A 17,526-nucleotide genomic window follows, 5' to 3' on the forward strand; every position below is an offset into this window, starting at 1 on the left:
GTTTTCGAACCTTGTTTACATTTCAATTAAAATCTGTAAGGCTTCCCCCGACCTGAAGTAGAGGACAAAAACACTGTCATCCAAATATACTGCAGCAAACACGTGGGTAATGAAAAAGGAGTTTAAAGTAATAAAGGCAACTCAGGTGTTCCATCTGTGGAATTGTTGGCTCAAGCAGGGAATAGTTCAAGCAATGTAGGAATAGCAGCTCCTTAACTACTGTTACAGTAAAGTATGGAAACATTCTTGTAAAAAGCATTGATCATATTTTTTTAGATTTTATTTTGAGTTCATGTTCATGCATTGTCAATATCACCAAAATTTAACCATTAAAGTTAAGCCATTAAAGTACTTTGTGGGTGGAGCAGGTTAGAATTTGAGTTACATTTTTGAAGCTGTGTGGTTGCAGTTACATTAACCCCAAAACATCTTATACTGATACATGTACTTTTTGTTTATCTTCCTTTCAGGTGAATAGGCTGTGTAAGATCATGCAGAGGAGCACAAAACAGCCACAGCACAAATTATACCCTCTATTCTCATGAGAACCAGCAAACCTTTCATACCTGTGTAAGTCCATTTTTGGGTATTCCTTAGTAAATTCCCTCTGCTTTGACCAATAAGGTTTTTTAATATCTATTAGTTAAAAGAATGGCAGAGTGTAATCTTCATTTTCTTGTTTATTCTGAAAGGCAAGAAGAACAGTGGCTGAAAACAGGCTTTGAAGCTGCACTGAAAGAGGTGACTTAGTAACTTCCTTTTTAGTGTTTCTCAGCCTTCCCCAGAGCCATAGCACAGCGTGTGACTGTTCTGGAGGCAGGCAAAGCTGAGACAGCATGCAAATAATTGTGGTGAAGCTGCTCTTTCCATAGCTCCGAGGGACAGGCTCACAGATGGCAGGGGATGTCACTTACGCGGCCGTGGCAATGCTGCCGAGGGAAAGGCCACACACTCCTTCAGGAACATCAAACCCAGGTAAAACATCTTGGGCATGCACTGTTTGCTCTCTTGTGCACTCTCTCTCTCTCTCTTTTTCTCTTTTTCTCTTTCTCTCTTTCTCTCTTTCTGTCTCACATTTTAAATTGGGTAAAACTAGAAGAAGGCCATAGGATGCTGCATGGGAAGGGCGAGAAGTTGGAATAGTGGATGAGATCCTCGCAGTACAAATCAGCCAAACTGCTCCCAAATCACAATCACCAAGGAGCAGCAGCTCAGGTCTGGTCCCAGGCTTTAAGTAACAGAATGAGAAAGAAAAAGTGTTCATTGTTTGAATAATGAGCATAATGTTTCTTTTAAAATTAGTAATATGATCAAGACAATGCTCAACTGAATTATGACCTAGCCCACAAATCAGATCAGTGTTTATGTTCATGGAAAAGGAGCAGTAAATTAACCAGTAAATCAGGAAACTAGTGGCAGTCAAAAGTGCAGTCACTGTCACTGAAGGAAGTACTGAATGTCCCCTAAAAACTTCCTGCTCTTTCTCTTTAATTTTCCAGTGGTGATTCTCCAGAACCAAATTATCAATCTGTGATCACTTCCTATATTTGTAAAAACAACCCAAAGGATTGAGCCAATATTCAGGGTAAGGAGATGTTCTGAACTAAATTTTCTGAAGAAGTAACATTTCTACTACTTGGAAAAAAATTCATTCATGAAAGCATTTGGACAAAATTCTGGATCACATCTAATATGAATGACAGCTTATTATGAGCAAATAGGAAATGCTTGTGGCATCAACTAAGGATATCTTCATGCTTTCATTAGTAATGAATGTATTTAATCCCTTAAGGAAATAACATTGTGTAATGAATATTTTTAGATGTTCTGCTTAGAATGGAGATTGATAGTGACGATGGTGCTCTGAATACATGCACTTAAGTGACAGAAAAGAATATCTTTCATATATTTTTACAAGACTGGTATCAAAAAGATAAAAATAAGTTCACTTTATTATATTTATGATATGAAATACTACCTTAGACTGTGTGTCCATGCACCCATGGATGTTGTTTGCACTGCTGTAACCTGTGCAACACAAAGAGGGCTTGCCTGTAATTTTACCCAGTATCCAAAGTGATAAAACTTGTTTGTGAAGGGAGACAGACATCAAATCTTGATTAGAAGACATCCAAAACTATTCCTGAATCATGCTGCCTAAAGGAAAAGCTCAACTTTGGACAGGCCAGTTCCAATGAAATTTATCATTAACATGTGGATGGCTCTTAGGAAACTTTTGTTGAACTGATTTTAACTCATGATATTTTCTCACATGAAGTTACTGGCCATGGTAATTAAGTGATTTCTCAATGCCCTTTTCCCTTTAAATATTTAACTTCTCAAAAATGCTTATCATTTTTGTGGATGTTCTTCTGTTCATAGTCCAGTGCTTCCATCTCCTTTAAAAAACAGGCACTAGAGATCCACCCAATATTTCTACAAGTCTTGGTTATGCTGTCTCAATTGTACAGAGACAAAAATCTCTTACATAATATTTTCTTCACTGTTTATAGCTCCCAGTCTCACCTTCCCCACTCTTATGTCTGATTATACTCAAATATATTTTGTTTGACTGGGTTTAGATTACAGTTGGACTTCAGCTGTCACTCAGGGGCTCTGAATGACAAGGATGAGGGGATTCTTGGCTGCTCTGCCAGAGGGTATTGAGGAGGATTTAGCAATGGCACTATGGTAGGTGCAGGTGCTGTTACTGTGCAGGTGCTTCAAAACAGGTGTTCAAAAGTAGAAAAGTGTTCCCAAATCCCAGCAAGGATAAAGACACCTGGGAATCCATTTTCCAGTGGAAGACTCCAGTAGTTTTTGTGTCCCGGTTCCCTCACAGATAATTTGAGAGTTGCCTGATTATAAATAGTGAGTGGCTACACAGAACTTTCCTTGGGAGAAGAACAAGCCAAGGAAAGTTCAAATCCATCACCAAACTAACCCACAAGTAGTTGTAGCATGCTATTGGTTGTGCCCTTAACTTCTTATTCCCTTTCTTAACCTCCTGGGCTGCTCCGGTGTTGACCAGGTCCACCTGGAGCCTCTCCAGCTTCCCCCAGACCCCTGGAGGTGCTGGCCCACATCTGGACACAACATTCTCTAATCACAGAATCACTGAGTTGGAAGAGACCTTCAAGATCATCGAGTCCAACCCAGCCCTAACACCTCAACTAAACCATGGCACTGAATGCCACATCCAGTCTTTTTTTAAACACATCCAGGGATGGAGACTCCACCATCTCCCCAGGCAGACCATTCCAGTATTTTATCACCCTTTCCATGAAGAACTTTTTCCTAACATCCAACCTAAATTTCCCTTGGCTCAGCTCAAGGCTGTGTCCTCTCGTTCTGTCAGTGGTTGCCTGGATAAAGAGACCAACCCCCACCTGAGTGTGATAGGTGATAAGGTCACCTCTGAGTCTCCTTTTCTCCAGGCTAAACAACCTCAGCTCCCTCAGCCGTTCCTCACAGGGTTTGTGTTCCCAGCCCCTCACCAGCCTCGTTGCCTCCTCTGGACGCGCTCAAGTGTCTCAACGTCCTTCCCGAACTGAGAGGCCAGAACTGGACACAGAACTCACAGAGCAACCTAACCAGTGCTGAGCACAGGGGGAGAATTACCTCCCTGCTCCTGCTGGACACACTACTGTTGACACCCCTCCAGCAGCACTCGCTGTCTGCACTTTCACCAAACAGAAGCTTCCAATAAACAGAGATGGTTTTTCTGCACCTGACAACAGGCACAGGAAAGTGAAATTTCAGTTTTAGTGACTGACTGAGATCTCCACCTTGTTGTTGAATTAGGTGAGGGTGTGGAAGCATCCGGCAGACTTAAGCTTATGCTGACTTCTGAGGATTCACATTCAAATAATTGTGTGCCCATACACACTGTAATAGAAGGAATAACTTTGTTTAAATGTTCAGCTTGCATTGATAATTATTTTTTTACAGACTTAGAGACTTGGAGATTCTTTAAAGGAATGAATGTTCATTTGAGAGACAAATTATTTACTAATTGTAGAAGAATGTCTAAAGTACTTATTTTAGAAGTACCTCTGTTTACAGGGCTAGTGCATTTAAAAGTCCTGAGTGTTTTTGGAAAATTATTTACATTCTAAGAAGAAAAACTTTTAAGGCATTTGATTTGAGAACAATTACATTTAATTTACAAATTTTCTGTAGTTCACTGAACTAATAAATTGAAATAAAGCAAAAAACCAAATGTGTTAGGTCAGATTCTCTAAAGTGTAGACTGTCTCCCCTACATGAATTACCCTTATTTGCCAATCAGGTTCTCAGTGTTTTTGTTTTTGTTTTACTGTAAAACCTCTCCACACTTCAGCAATTCTCATATGAAATGCTGCCTTATTTTAACCTAATGAGACTCTCTTCTTCTGCCAAGGTTTTCCCTGATCAGTGAAGTTTAATACAATACCTCTTTTTAAAAGCCCCAGTGGTCACAAACTAGGGTGGTAGCACAGAAGCTTATTCTTGAATCAGATGGATAAAATCTCTCCATTTATGGAAGCAAAAGCAGTGTCCCAAAGGTCCAGACACCTTCCATAAGACTAACCAGTAGCTCTGCAAAATACCCAGGTAAATGATACTGAAAACATGTTCAGAAAGAATCCATGTGCCTTGAACCCACACCGTGAGATTTTAATGCCCTTTTTGATTCTGTTTTGGCAATGTGCTTCTGGAAAAGGATGTCTTCAGCCATCAGGTCCATTCCTCTGCTGCTACAGGCACCACCTGTAATATCCTGGGATAAACAGTCATGAGTCAGGAATGCCCCAGGAGTTACCTTGCTGCAGCAGCATTTCTCTAAATGCTGGTTTTCCTTTTGGCGTCTCTCTGCCCCACAAAGCAGTCACGGTCTGGTGCCCCTCCAGCCCCTGTGGTACCTTCTGAGTTGGCTTAGCAACAGGGATGGGATGCTTGCCATGGATCGGATCCAGGTCTTTCCCATCCTTCAGCCTGTTTGTCTGGCTTCTGCTCCAGCCACACAGCACGCAACAGTTCAAAGCGTATGGAGGAGGCTTTTCCTGCCTGACAGCAGGAGGAAGTGGTAAATCATCATCTTGCCTGTTGTTGCCTAGGAAAAGGAAAATGCTGAACAGGCAGCCCTGCAAACACACACCGCTTTTCATAGAGGCTCAGCCTTTATTGTTCCTCTATTCGGTGATTTGCACAGCCACAAATGTGAGCGTTGCCCTCTCCTTACAGGAAGCACGATCACGTACGCTGAGCTGCACGTGAAGAGACCCCATGGAAACAGCAGAGCAGAGACTTCCGCTCCTGGTACTGTACAATTTGGTTACTAATTATAGATCTAGTTTTTCCTATTGCCCAACAGTGAAACCTGTTATCAAAAGCCTTTATGTACACTCTCTCAATGAAGGACTGATCTATCATTTCATCTGCTGCTTTTTTTTTCTGCTGGGTTCTCAGATTCTTCACTTTCCTAAATATTGATAGACGTGTTTTAAAAATAATTTCTAAAAATGCCTTTGTGCCCTGCATGGAAAATGTATTAAAGCAAAGTAAAATTCCATGTTTTTTTAGAGCCCTCGTGCAGGAAGAGTCCCAGGGATGTATTTGGCTTTGGAAGCAGGGTAATGCAGGTCTGTGTGCCATTAGTGCCCTGGTGATTCTCACCCTCCCTGGACTGAAGGACCTGCCTGCCAGGGAAAGTGAACATTATACCAGATAGCTCAGGTAGCCAGAGGACGGAGCAGTTGCTCATCTCATACAGGCAAGGTCAGGGAAACACAGGTTATGACAGTGTAAGTCTGTGTCTCGTGGAACTGGCACCTTTACCCCAAATTTCCTCAGGTTCTGAAGCTTCCTGAGTGTTTCCCTCCAACACAGGGTGAATGCCAAACAGCTGCAGAGATGCTTGCTTTGATGCACTTCCCTGTGCCAGGGAGTGTCAGAATGGGGCTTTTTTTCTGATGCATTTAGGGAAGTTATCTTTGAGGTGCAGGACAGGAACAGCTACATTTGGAAACAGAGAGGAGGAACACTCCACAGCCCATCCCCGACACCCCAGCCCATCCTTGATACTTTCCCTGAATTGCTCTGCAAAGTCCTGCCGGTGTGTGTGGGTAGGTGTGAGGAGGCAATGCTTGAGAAAAATAAGTCAAAGGAGAAAAGGCAAATTCTTAATGGTTGACAATCACTTGCTCTATGTGACCAAATGTTTTGATTTCACTTCCATGTATGCAAAATGGATGCAGATTTTTAATAAGTAAAATGCCACTGCATCCTCCTGGCAGCAGACTGATTTTAGGCAGATGAGTTCTCTGTTGTTTACCCAGTGATAATTTTAAGAGTGCCAGGACATTAAGCTGCTCTTCCTCCTGCATCCCTCCAGACTGTCGGCACAGGTGCTCAGCCTGGTTCTATGTGGCACTGGTCCTGGCAGTCCTTGTGCTCATCCTACTGGGAGTCGTGGCCATACAGGCCAAGCAATGTGAGTAGATCCTTCCTCCTGCTTCATCCCTTCATTGCAGACATGCTTAAACCTCTGAACGAGCTGAGAGAAAAATTCCCTTAGTGTTGCACTGAAAGATGTCAACTTGTACACAAATACAGGAATACTTGACAAGGGCCTGAGTGACAGGACAAGGGACAATAGCCTCACACTGACAGAGAACAGATGTAGGTTGGATATTAGGAAGAAATTCTTCCCTGTGAGGGTGGTGAGGCCCTGGCACAGGATCCTTAGAGAAGCTGTGGCTGCCCCATCCCTGGCAGTGTCCAAGGCCAGGTTGGATGGGCTCTGAGCAACCTGGAATAATGGAAGGTGTCTCTGCCCATAGCAGGGGTTTGGAATGAAATTATCTTTAAAGTCTTTCCAAGCCAGGCCATTTAATGAACATCTTCGCAGGAGGGCTTTGCTCATTGAGCTTTACTCACTGAGTTTGCCCACAGCTGTTTCTGTACCAGGCAATGTACGCAGAAACATCCTCACATTCACTGTACAGCACTGGGTACAAAGACTGAATTTCTTCATTTCTTTATCTTTGTTGTTAACCATGATCTCTCTCTCTCTTTTTTTTTCCCTTTTTTTTTTTTTTTTTTGCTTACTTTGGGCCATTCAAGTTTTGAAGGGCAGAGCGGGAAAATCAGAAAGTTTGCCCCAGTATGGTCTGAACACCAGCAGTGACATTTCTTCAGAGAGGACTGTCTCAGCAGCACTCCTGAAATGGCTCATGGAGGAGCTGTGTGAAAATGGACAGGGTAAGGTGCGTTAGTCCTTCCCAGCATAGGGGACATGTGGTGTGCAAAGCTCTGTTGTCTCTGTTCCCATTTCTGTGACTCCCTGCAGTTTATGGGAAGTCACTGGTGCTACCCAGGAAGCATGGTGTTCCTGCAGAGCAGTGATAGCAAAATCTAAACTAACATTTTAACCATGATAGTCTCACTCCTCTTTTGGTATAAAGTTTCCAGTATTTTCATTACATTTCTTTCTGCCAGGAGCTGCTGTCAGAAATGCCATATATCCTCCTCTTGTCCTGGAGAATACTTTCCAGACAATGATTCATAAACAGGGGGAGGAATTCCATTAATTGTAGGAGCTAAAGGTTGCCCCTGTCCACCCACAGGGACAACATGTGAGTTGTGTCCCGCCGGGTGGCAGCTGCACAGGAGCAGATGTTACTTCTTCTCTGAGGAGGCCAGGAGCTGGGAGGACAGCCAGAAAAACTGCCTGGCCAGGAAATCCCAGCTGCTTGTCATTGAGGATGAAATTGAGATGGTGAGTCTTGCAGCAGCCCTAAAAGCATGTGACAGGCCTCAGCCAAACACTTCTCCAAGAGAAAATGGCCTGGATGTCAAAAGTACAGGTAGACAAGCAAGAGCCTCACCAGGGAAAGGATCTGACCCTCCCTGCACAAGAGCTGAGTTTGGGAATATCAGCAGAGCAGAGCTGAAGAGGAGAAGCACAAAAGGTGCCAAGTGTGGAAGCCAGAGTAGTTTTGACTGGGAGGAGGAAATGCTGGGACTTTCCACTCGTTTCTACCACTTGGCTCTGGGAAGAGAGGAGCCTGGTCATGTGTATGGGCTGATGTAAGAGGCTGCTCTGCCGTGGCTGCATCCCTGTCCTTGCTCTTCAAGAGGAAATAAAAGCTGTGCATGAGGCAGAACAGTGACCTGGGCACAGCAGGAAAGCTCTTCTGTCAGGTAACATCCTTCTAATCATTCCACAGGAATTTATAGACAACAAAGACAAAGATACCAAATATATTTGGATTGGCTTGGACACTGAAGACATGGAGAAAACATGGAGTTCAGTGGAAGATCACACAGTAAAAAAAAAGAGGTGAGGATTTGTGGGGGGAGGATATCTTTGGGGAAAGCAAAGTGTGGTCTCCCTGCTTAGAAATACAGCTCTGAATCTGAGCTAATTACCCAAAGAACAGATCGAACCCTGCAGCCTCAGGTACATATTCAGAGTCTATTTCATGCCCAGTTTCAGGTCAACAGGTTCCTGCCGGGCACTTTTGGAAACTGATTTCTGCCTCCAGGACCAACCACAGCTACAGCTCATACATTTATTAATACAGAGATATTATTACACACTTCTGCTGAAATCCCTGCCAACAAACTCTCACTTTACAGACCATGCCTCTGTTGAAGGTGATGCCTGTCACATAGCATTGGCTGGGATCTGAGCAGCTTTCTTCAGCATTGTGGCTGCATGGGGAGGATTCTTCTCCTTTTAACACTAATAATCCCAAGCATCCATCTCTCAGAAGCCAGCAGTCCCTGCTGGGGGTGCCCAACCCACCTCTGCACAGCTGCTGTGCTTCAAGGGGCTGCTGGAGTGGGCATCATCCCTCCCTCTCACTCAGAGCACCACCAGGATGAGTTTAAAGCTGAGTTTAAAGCTGACAACTGCATTCCTTTTGGTCTCTCAGCAGGACAGCTCTAAGAAGCATCGAGGCTGACAAGAACTGTGCTGTCTATAGAAGGAAAAATGTAATCCAGGCAGATAACTGCCAGACATTAAAGGAGTGGATCTGTAAGAAGAACGCAACCTTGCTGGTGCTCTGAGCTGCATTTCCAGACAACAGGCAGAGCTTCTTGTCAGAAGACCCATTTTACAGACAAACCTACTTGTGGTGTAAATAGTTTTGATCAGACTTGCAGGGAAATTTGCACTTTGCTGGGCTCTCTAAGAAGTCAGAAGACAGCTCCTGTAACAGGGCTGTAAACTGGCACATGAGGATTTTGGGGAGCTGAGCCTTCACACAGACAGATTTTGGCAGCAGCTGCCTCAGGAAAGGTCAGAGGAGAAGAGATACTTGTGAGGAGGAGCCCTGTGCACGTGAACTGTGTGATGTGCAGGAATTATGGCCCCTGTGGGGGATGAAGAGTGTGCTGGGCCCACTGCTGTCACCCCTGCCCGCAGACAGCTGCTGAACTGAGGACTTCTTAGTTGGGTTTCAGGATTTTAGTGTTTTCTGAAGTCTGTGGGTTTGTTTTCTTTTCCTTGGGGTCTAACTGTGACTCACAGAAGCCACTTCAGGGCTGGAAAAAAAAAGCATTTATTGGACAGTGTCTTATTTAAAGCTGCTGCAGAGCTACTGGGTGTAGACAGGAGACCAGGCATGGAATGACTTGTAACAATCGTGGTTAATCTGCTGATTGCTCCCACCTTCTTCTGGTGCTGAGCCTTGGAACCTGAAGGGATTAACTAGGGAAGGGGCTTGGACTGTAAGACAACATTGCAGTGCAACGAAATGAAGTTTGTAAGCTTCCTCTCCACCTATATTTTGTCCCTTTACATTGTAAATTCCAACCACAGTTATGCTATAATGAGCCATAAGACTGGTGAAATGAATGCCTGGGAGTGGATTCAGTAAATGCATTACTTAGGTATTGAAGTGTCATGAATAAATACTATTTCTAGGTCTAGAACACAAAAATGCTAAGAGCACTCTGACCCAGTGCTTTTATTAGATTCAGATTATTTGACAAAAGTAAAGAAATGTCATGAATTGAAGGTGTTTCTCTAACAAAAATGGCACCGACTGGAATTTAAGTCCTTACAGCAATGAGAAGAGAAACAAATGTAACATGGCTTTTGAGATGGTGAGCCTTTACCTCATCTTTGTTGTGATGCACACAAATAAAAGCAGCTGCAGTTTCACAGAGATGTTTTTTCACGCCTGCACATGCCTGGGGAGGGTTAATGTTCAGCACTTTAGGGCTGCAGATTAAAAAGTGAACTGTCCCCTCAGGGACTTCCCTTTAAACAATAACAACAAAAAAACTCCAACACAGATTTACCCCACAGAATGCAGCATCAGGAGCTCAAGACTGATGAGAAACTGCTGTTATGTAAGAGGAAACAACAAAAATCCCCCAAATTCACAGCATGTGGAGGGAAGAGGATTGGTTTGATCATTCTAGAGAGAAGCAAAGAAAAGGAAAGAGTCTAAAATGAGTAAGATAATCGTCTATACCTATATAATACATGCTTTATAGAGAGATAATTTCTCTTTGCTGAGAAATTTTCAGGGTACTCACAGCAAACCCTTCTCCATGCAGTAGAGTTGACAATTGCTGGTTTTATGGCAGATCTTTCTTGATTCATGCTGAATTTAACAAGAAAAACTAACTCCTGCATGCTGGATTTTCTCAAATTAGTTGTGGTGTTTAGGTTTTAACAATATTCACAAAACATCTACTATTTGGACCTTCTTGCTATTATTCATGTAAGTTTTTGCAGGGCCTTACTGAAGCTCTCACCTACAATTTAAGCAGTCACTTATTTAAAAAGAAAAAATAAATTACCACTGAAGTACTTCATCAAACTCCACTCTGAGTAAAGCAAGTTGTCAGAGTTTGCAGCTTGACCCTTCTTTGCTTAACATCACTGAAGAAGATGCTATCCCTGAGGAGTCAGATTTCAGAAGAGCCTTCACTGTAACCTCTTTTATAAAGTCTGACCCATTATGAGGCATTAGAAAGGGAAAAGAATTCTTTTTTGGATCAAATGTCCTGTTTCATGTCAGCCCCAACATTATGATTAAATATTTTTTTCATGTTCAAAACCTGAATATTTTACTTCGCTTCAAATTTTTTTTTTCACCAAAATGGTGCCTGAGATGAAAAAGACTTTTAATGTCTCAATATTTAGATACAAACCACTGTAATTCAAGGGCTCTGTAAAGACATTTATTAAGTATCTTTTCAGGACTATTGCACATTCCATATCCTTCAGAATCAAGCTAATTTAAAAACATTTCAGAATAACACTCTCCCCCCAACATATAAATTAATAGAAAATTAGGCTTTTCATACTGTAGAGTTCCTGTTACTGTGCCTATAAAGAATACAAGCAATTAAGAAAAGTGTAATCCAGCAAAATTAGTGGTTATATTTAAATAAACATCTGAAACATGTGTGCGGTCCATGTGCTACAGTAAAGTCCTTCTGTCACAGAAAATGATGAAGGTGAACTTCCCATTTTTCCTTCTCTAGAAACTTAATAGTTATATTCCTTCCAGGAAAATTTTCTTCCTCTGGGTCAAATGACACTTTGAATCTTTAGATAACCTACTAGACACGAGTGGGACTCAGACAATCAAAGGGATTGTGCCCTAATTCTGTTCAGGCTCCCAGCAATCTTAGAGTACTGGAGGCTGCTGCTGAAAATGTCCTCTACACAAGGAATCACTGACTGTCCATCTGGAAATGTCATATATATTCTATTGCTCAGAAGCCTCACAGTGTGACAGGCACAGGGCATGAGGAAAACACAGAGAAACATCCCTTGCTGGTAATTCTCTCATTCACTTCTTCTGACTTTGCCTCCTTGCACTGCTTTACATATTAATGCCTGCAGCTTCACTATCACTCTTCCAGTTCTAACTCCTCATCCCCCACCTCCATCAGTGCAGATGCTCACGTAAATAAATATTCACAATCTATTGTGACCTTTTTTTGGCTAAAGAAAGTGTTGTGAGGATCACTTGAGGTGCAGTGCAGCTACATAAATTAGCTTGACAGCATTATCACCAGGACTTAACAAGATTAATGTAACATAACATTAACAAAACGTGGAATACAATGCAAGGTGCATCCCATCAAACATGGAGAGAGGAATCTACTGTGATCCTGTCTAAAACAACAGTGTTCACTTCTGCACCCTGTAGCCACAAGGCACTGGCAGTCCTCCAGACAGACCCACTCCACCCCCCATCCCTGCACAGAGGCTGGCAAAAGGAAAAGCAGAACAAAAACCTCCAACTGCACACCCAAAAGGGAAAGAAAGAACAGCTGCTCCTACAAGAGAAGAGTAAATGGAAGAAATATTGATGGCCCAACAAAAAGGAAACTACAGCTGGGCAGTAGCTGGAAAAATGGGGCAAGGAAATGACTCATTGAGATGCTGTAGAGAGCCTTTTAAATGGTATCTTTAAAGCCTTCCTCCATGGGTGTAGAATTCTGGCTACCAGAAAAGTCATTCACCTCTGGGTAGGATCTGGCACACATTCCCAGGTCCCAGAGTATAGACATAGCCTGTGTAGGCATCATATCAGAGCTCTGAGGTGTCAGGGGTGGTGGCTTGGCCCACCTTTATTGAGCTGAGTTGATATTCAAGCTACACACCCACTTCCTGGTTAAAGAACATCCCGAGGCTGAGACTCCTTTGGACTCCAGATAGGCACAGCTCCCAGAGCCTTTTACTTCAAACCTGCCAGGGAGAAGGGAAGACAGGATTACTTGGACACCCTCAATCAAATATTGCAATAGCGCAAAGACAGCTACGGGGATCTCAGGTTCTCTTTGAATAAAGCCTGATTTATCTCAGGCAAGGTACCACAGGACAATGATGTTTCATGCCTTGAAGAGAACACCATGGAGATTGTCTTTTCTTAATGATATCTTGTGATAAGAAGACAAAATTCAGGACTTGTACTCCTGCATCTTGTTTGGTGGTCACTTAATGTGAAATACACCCTTAGGGCAGAGACTGAAACCCGGGTTTGCTCTTCTCAGGGATGCCATGCCATCAAGATGGGCACCACCACTTTGCATTTCCACATCCTCCTATACAGCTAAAAGGTTCCAGCAGGAGCTGTGAAGCAAATGTACCTCTCATTTCTCCCTTGCTCAGAATCTAAAAGGCACCATGGTTAAGGGATTGGGGAAAAACAAGAAGCAAACCTCAGTTTCCACACTATAGGTGTCCCTACATAAGAGGTAAGGGACTCCTTCAGCAACTCTGTTTCCAAACAAAGTGCTATAAAATTCTGTGGATAGGCCAAGAAAACTAGGATGGCCTCTGGAAAAGCCAAGGGACAAATCCCCACCAGTGTAGTAACACCTGAGCTTAGATATCAAGGTGTTTGCCCTCCCCTTCAGGAGGGGCAGTTTGAGGCAAGCAGTGAGGCAGAAGTCCAAGAATGGGAAGAAACTCACTGAAAATGAAAGCATCAGTGGATGTCTTATTGCAGACAGGGGATAAAAGAGTGGGAAGGACTGCAGTTTTCAATTTGAGGTGCCCACGTGTTCCTCATATCTCACATTAAATGCCTTTGTCAGATCAAGCCTTCAGGGCTTGGGGATGAAGTGACTATAGTTACACATCATCAGTAATGTCACAGACTTAAAAGTATTTAAATTTTCCACTTTTTAAGGTAGTTTCAGAGTTGTGAAATCTCAGTGCTTATGCCTATTAATGGTAATTCTGCCAACTCCTGCCAGCAGCTGCTGCAGGATGAGCTGCAGCAGCCTCTGAGGAGATGGGATGGCTGCCAGGGAGAGGAACAAAGTGCCCCACACCTGGCACTGGTGGCACAGAACAACCAGCTCATGCAACACAAATTCACATCTTCCTTTCCCTCCAGCAGCCTCTTTCAGAAGAACATTCTATAAAAATGAAAACATTTTTATATGGAGTTTACATGGAGTCTTAGCAGTCTCCCTTAGCAGTCTTTGCTATAAACCTCACACAGCTTACATGCAGGTTTGTACTTTTGCAAAATATATTCTATAATGAGGAATTTGTATTACTGTAATCTTCCCTTCCTACCCCCAATGCCTTTGGTATTTTGGCGTCTCTTGGTTTCACTTTCTCTAATGTCTGTTACCATGAGCCTGCGTCATGTTGCTCCTCAACATTACAAATTTATCCCCTATCTTCATCTGCCAGTTTTACCAATGCCATGTGAAACCTTCATTGCATTCCATACCCTCTCCATAATCATCCCTTCAACATAATAACAGATATTTCCTACAAGTCATTATTTCTGTATTATTTTTCTTACTCCCCTATAATCGAATATCACCAGCAAAACCCCTCCACATCAACTTACAGTTCGTTGTCTAATGCTTTTCCATTTACCCAAAAGAACTCTTCATTTCTTTTATGGAGTCCAATCCATGGGTTTTGCTTTGTTATCTTCATCATAAAGCTCTGTAGGAATAAACCCACATGAGAAAAGAAGTTCTCCATGTTCAGTCCAGCTATCAAAATACAAAGTCCTTGATCCAGGGCAAAAGCAAAACAACATTCTAGCCTTGCAGAAGAAACAATATTAAAACCTAAATACAGAGAGACTGGTGACTGGGATAGGGTTGACTGACCTAAAGAGAGGCTATTCTAAAATATCAAAAATATATCTAAAATATCTGCTTTCAAGGTCTGCAACAGGTACAGAAGAATATATTCTCCTACATACATACATATATATATATATATATACCCCTTTGTGCAGGGTGGAATCTTTCCTAATATTGTGGTATAATATAGGAAAAAATGCTGCAAGCTGCACTTTGGGTAACTATTTCCTAACTCCAAAGGTCACAATTAACGCATTTACCAACTTGTGTGTCAGTAACCTATCTCAATATGAGAAAACAGTTGTTTAATTAAAGAAAAATGAGATGCAACAGTGTTTACCCTGATAGATGCCTTCAATTTGAGTGTTTATAACTGTTCGCAGCACCAACTTTAATTCAGACAAGCACTCGGACATTTTCCAAAACATCAACTGCTCAAGCTGATGTTTCCTGTTTTCAGGGAGAAGAGGCAGTTTTCTGCAGGCTGTGACTCACTGTGGTCTTTCATCAGCTTCCTAACTGTTCAGCTGAGGAGGCTGGGAAAGCAGTTCCATGGAAGTGAACTGGGGGGAAACAGGATCTCCCTTTGGTTCCCTTACCAGCTCCTGAAGATTTTCGATGACCAGGAGGGAAGAGTTGTGGGAAGAGCAGTGGCTCTGGCTGGAGTTCCAGTCAGCTTCACTCTCTGAGAGGTTGTAACACTTCCTCTGGAAGTACAGCCAGCCTGATGGACACAGGTCCAGGGGAGGGCACACAGGAGAGTCTTTGCCCAGAGAACGATTTGCTGGGAAAAGACAAAAAACACAATCTACCCATTTCTTCCAGCTGGGAAAGGTTTTACTTTCTGACTGCATCACTTAAAATAATCCCAGTCTAGCCACAGCATTGTTACTTCTGTCCAGCTGAGATAATTACTGTAAACTAATGATACAGTCTGGATCCTGCACCTTCTGCCCCTTGATATATCCTTAAAAAGATAGTCAGGGACAAGTTGTAGAAGTAGCTGAGAAGGTGATAATAAAGTATCACCCAAGGACTCTTCTACAGTTTAAGGATTCCAACAACTCCAGTTTTTGCAGGCATGGCTTCCTCGCAGCTGAATTAGTAGCTTTGTTTATTATAGTGTCATTTTTGAAGGACTGCAGATCAGTAGGACAATCTTTCTGTTGTTATTTGTTTTCTTGAACTTGGATTAAGACCAACAGTGATGTGACAAACTTGATACCAAAAGAACAGTAAAATTAAACTGAGCCCTCCCTAACCCCACTGAAGCATGTGGTGATGGCAGCTCTGGCCCCCAGTTTCAAACAACACAGAATCACAGAGAGGCTTGGGTTGAGAGTGACTTCAAAGACCATTTTTTTCCCACCCCTGCCATGGGAAGGGACAGATTCTGTGAGATCTGGTTGTTCCAAGCTCCATCCAACCTGGCCTTGGATGCTTCCAGGTGATGCCTTAAGTTTTAGCTTTCATATTTCTCAGATTCTGTACTGCAGTAATGTATAACTCCGAACTTCATATGAAGTGTTAGCAAATTCTCTTCACAGTTTAGTTAGACAAAACAATCCTTTTCCAGCCCAAGAAACAAGGACACTGTTGCAGCTTCAAGCCCAAAAAGGTATAAATAATGGTGAATTGAGGAGAGCAATCTGGGAGGATGGGACTTCATAACCTGAAGCTGTAATTGGACAATTAACCCCAATGCGCAAATGGACCAAAACTTATGAAAGTGTGGAAAGTCATGAGCGGTCATCCATTTTGGGTCCATCTTGGGTGTAGCCACAGCCAGGATCTTCAACTGCCCAAGGTGTATCCTTTGAAGGCCTTTTAATAAATACCTACTTTATTCCATTAACTCTGTCTAGCATCTGTTCCAGGTAGCCTCTCTAGGCATCACAGGAATGGGGCAGCCACAGCTTTGGGCAGCCTGTGCCAGGGCCTCACCACTCTCTGAGTATAGAATCCCAAACTCTGGTAATTTCTCTGCTAATTATATTTCCTTTTAAAATTCCTTACTTACCAAAATGAATAGATGAAATCAAAATGACAGCAGCAGTAAGGACTCCAGCGACAGCCCGCCACAGCCAGATGTTTGAGAACAGACCTGAAAAAATAAATGTAATTAATTAAAAAACAAAATAAAACAAACAAACAACCCCCCCCCCCCAAAAAAAAAACCAAACGAAAAAAAACCCACCAACACCAAAAAAACCCAGAACAACAAATAAGAACCAGCTGAGTGGGAAGTAGAGCCCAGGAGGCACAAAGCTGTTAAAAAAACCCAAAAACATAGCTGTGGAGAGCAGGCTGGGAGCAGAGACATTTAACTTATCTTCACAAGGCTACTTAGCAAACAAGAACTCCGAATTACTCTAAATTTTACTTACATCATCCAGAACTTGAAGCGATCAAAAGAGAAAGAAACGAGCATGGGAAAAATGACTGTGGACAGTAAGTTTGATACTGACCTGGCGCCTAAACATGGCATGGATAAGTGAAATAAAAAAAGCCATCAGTTCTGGAGCCCAAAACGTCTGAGCAATATCCAGCCTTATCCCACAGCCACAGCTTTTTAGTCTCCTTTTGTTCCCCTGTCCCCTCCAGGGCTTTGGAAGCGGACACGGCCCTGCCACTGCCCAGCGTCCGTGGAGCGGCTCCAGAGGAGCTCCCTCCCCTCTCCTGGCAGTCTCCGCCCGTCCCCAGCCCGGCACACCCGGCCAGCTGCGGAGGGATGTCCCGGCTCCCCGCCCTCACGGCAGCCCCTGGCTGTCCCCCGGCCGTCACCTTTGCCGCTGAGGGCCGTGCCGCGGCCCGCCGAGCCGCCGCGCGCGCCGCCCGCCATGGGCGCCCAGCTGCGGGGCCCGGGGTGGGCCCGGCCCCGGGGGCATGGCCACGGAGCGTGGGCTCGGAGCCGGCCCTGGCGCCGGGAACAGTCACTTCGCA

At 43.3% G+C, this 17,526-nt stretch overlaps 2 protein-coding genes across 4 annotated transcripts; one reads left to right on the top strand and one right to left on the bottom strand.

The window, feature by feature from the left end:
• Positions 1-826: 826 nt before the first annotated feature.
• Positions 827-10,938, top strand: LOC131592293 (killer cell lectin-like receptor subfamily F member 1). Of its 3 annotated transcripts, none has more exons than XM_058863709.1 (7): positions 827-975; positions 5,227-5,301; positions 6,377-6,475; positions 7,108-7,245; positions 7,611-7,762; positions 8,214-8,326; positions 8,925-10,938. In XM_058863709.1, the coding sequence occupies exons 1-7, from the start codon at positions 894-896 to the stop codon at positions 9,058-9,060; spliced, it is 795 nt and encodes a 264-aa protein (XP_058719692.1). In that variant the 5' UTR covers positions 827-893; the 3' UTR covers positions 9,061-10,938. The 3 variants fall into 3 exon arrangements, with proteins under 3 accessions (XP_058719692.1, XP_058719693.1, XP_058719691.1); XM_058863710.1 differs by having other exon boundaries at positions 8,928-10,938; XM_058863708.1 differs by lacking the exons at positions 8,214-8,326; positions 8,925-10,938 and having other exon boundaries at positions 7,611-8,140.
• A 209-nt stretch (positions 10,939-11,147) lies between these two features.
• Positions 11,148-17,526, bottom strand: LOC131592301 (C-type lectin domain family 2 member L-like). Its single transcript, XM_058863718.1, has 5 exons — positions 17,368-17,526; positions 16,604-16,687; positions 15,183-15,367; positions 14,337-14,437; positions 11,148-12,712 (listed from the first exon to the last, which is right to left on the bottom strand). The coding sequence occupies exons 1-5, from the start codon at positions 17,423-17,425 to the stop codon at positions 12,595-12,597; spliced, it is 546 nt and encodes a 181-aa protein (XP_058719701.1). The 5' UTR covers positions 17,426-17,526; the 3' UTR covers positions 11,148-12,594.

The sequence above is a fragment of the Poecile atricapillus genome, chromosome W (assembly GCF_030490865.1).
Source record: "Poecile atricapillus isolate bPoeAtr1 chromosome W, bPoeAtr1.hap1, whole genome shotgun sequence".
Lineage (NCBI taxonomy): Eukaryota > Metazoa > Chordata > Aves > Passeriformes > Paridae > Poecile > Poecile atricapillus.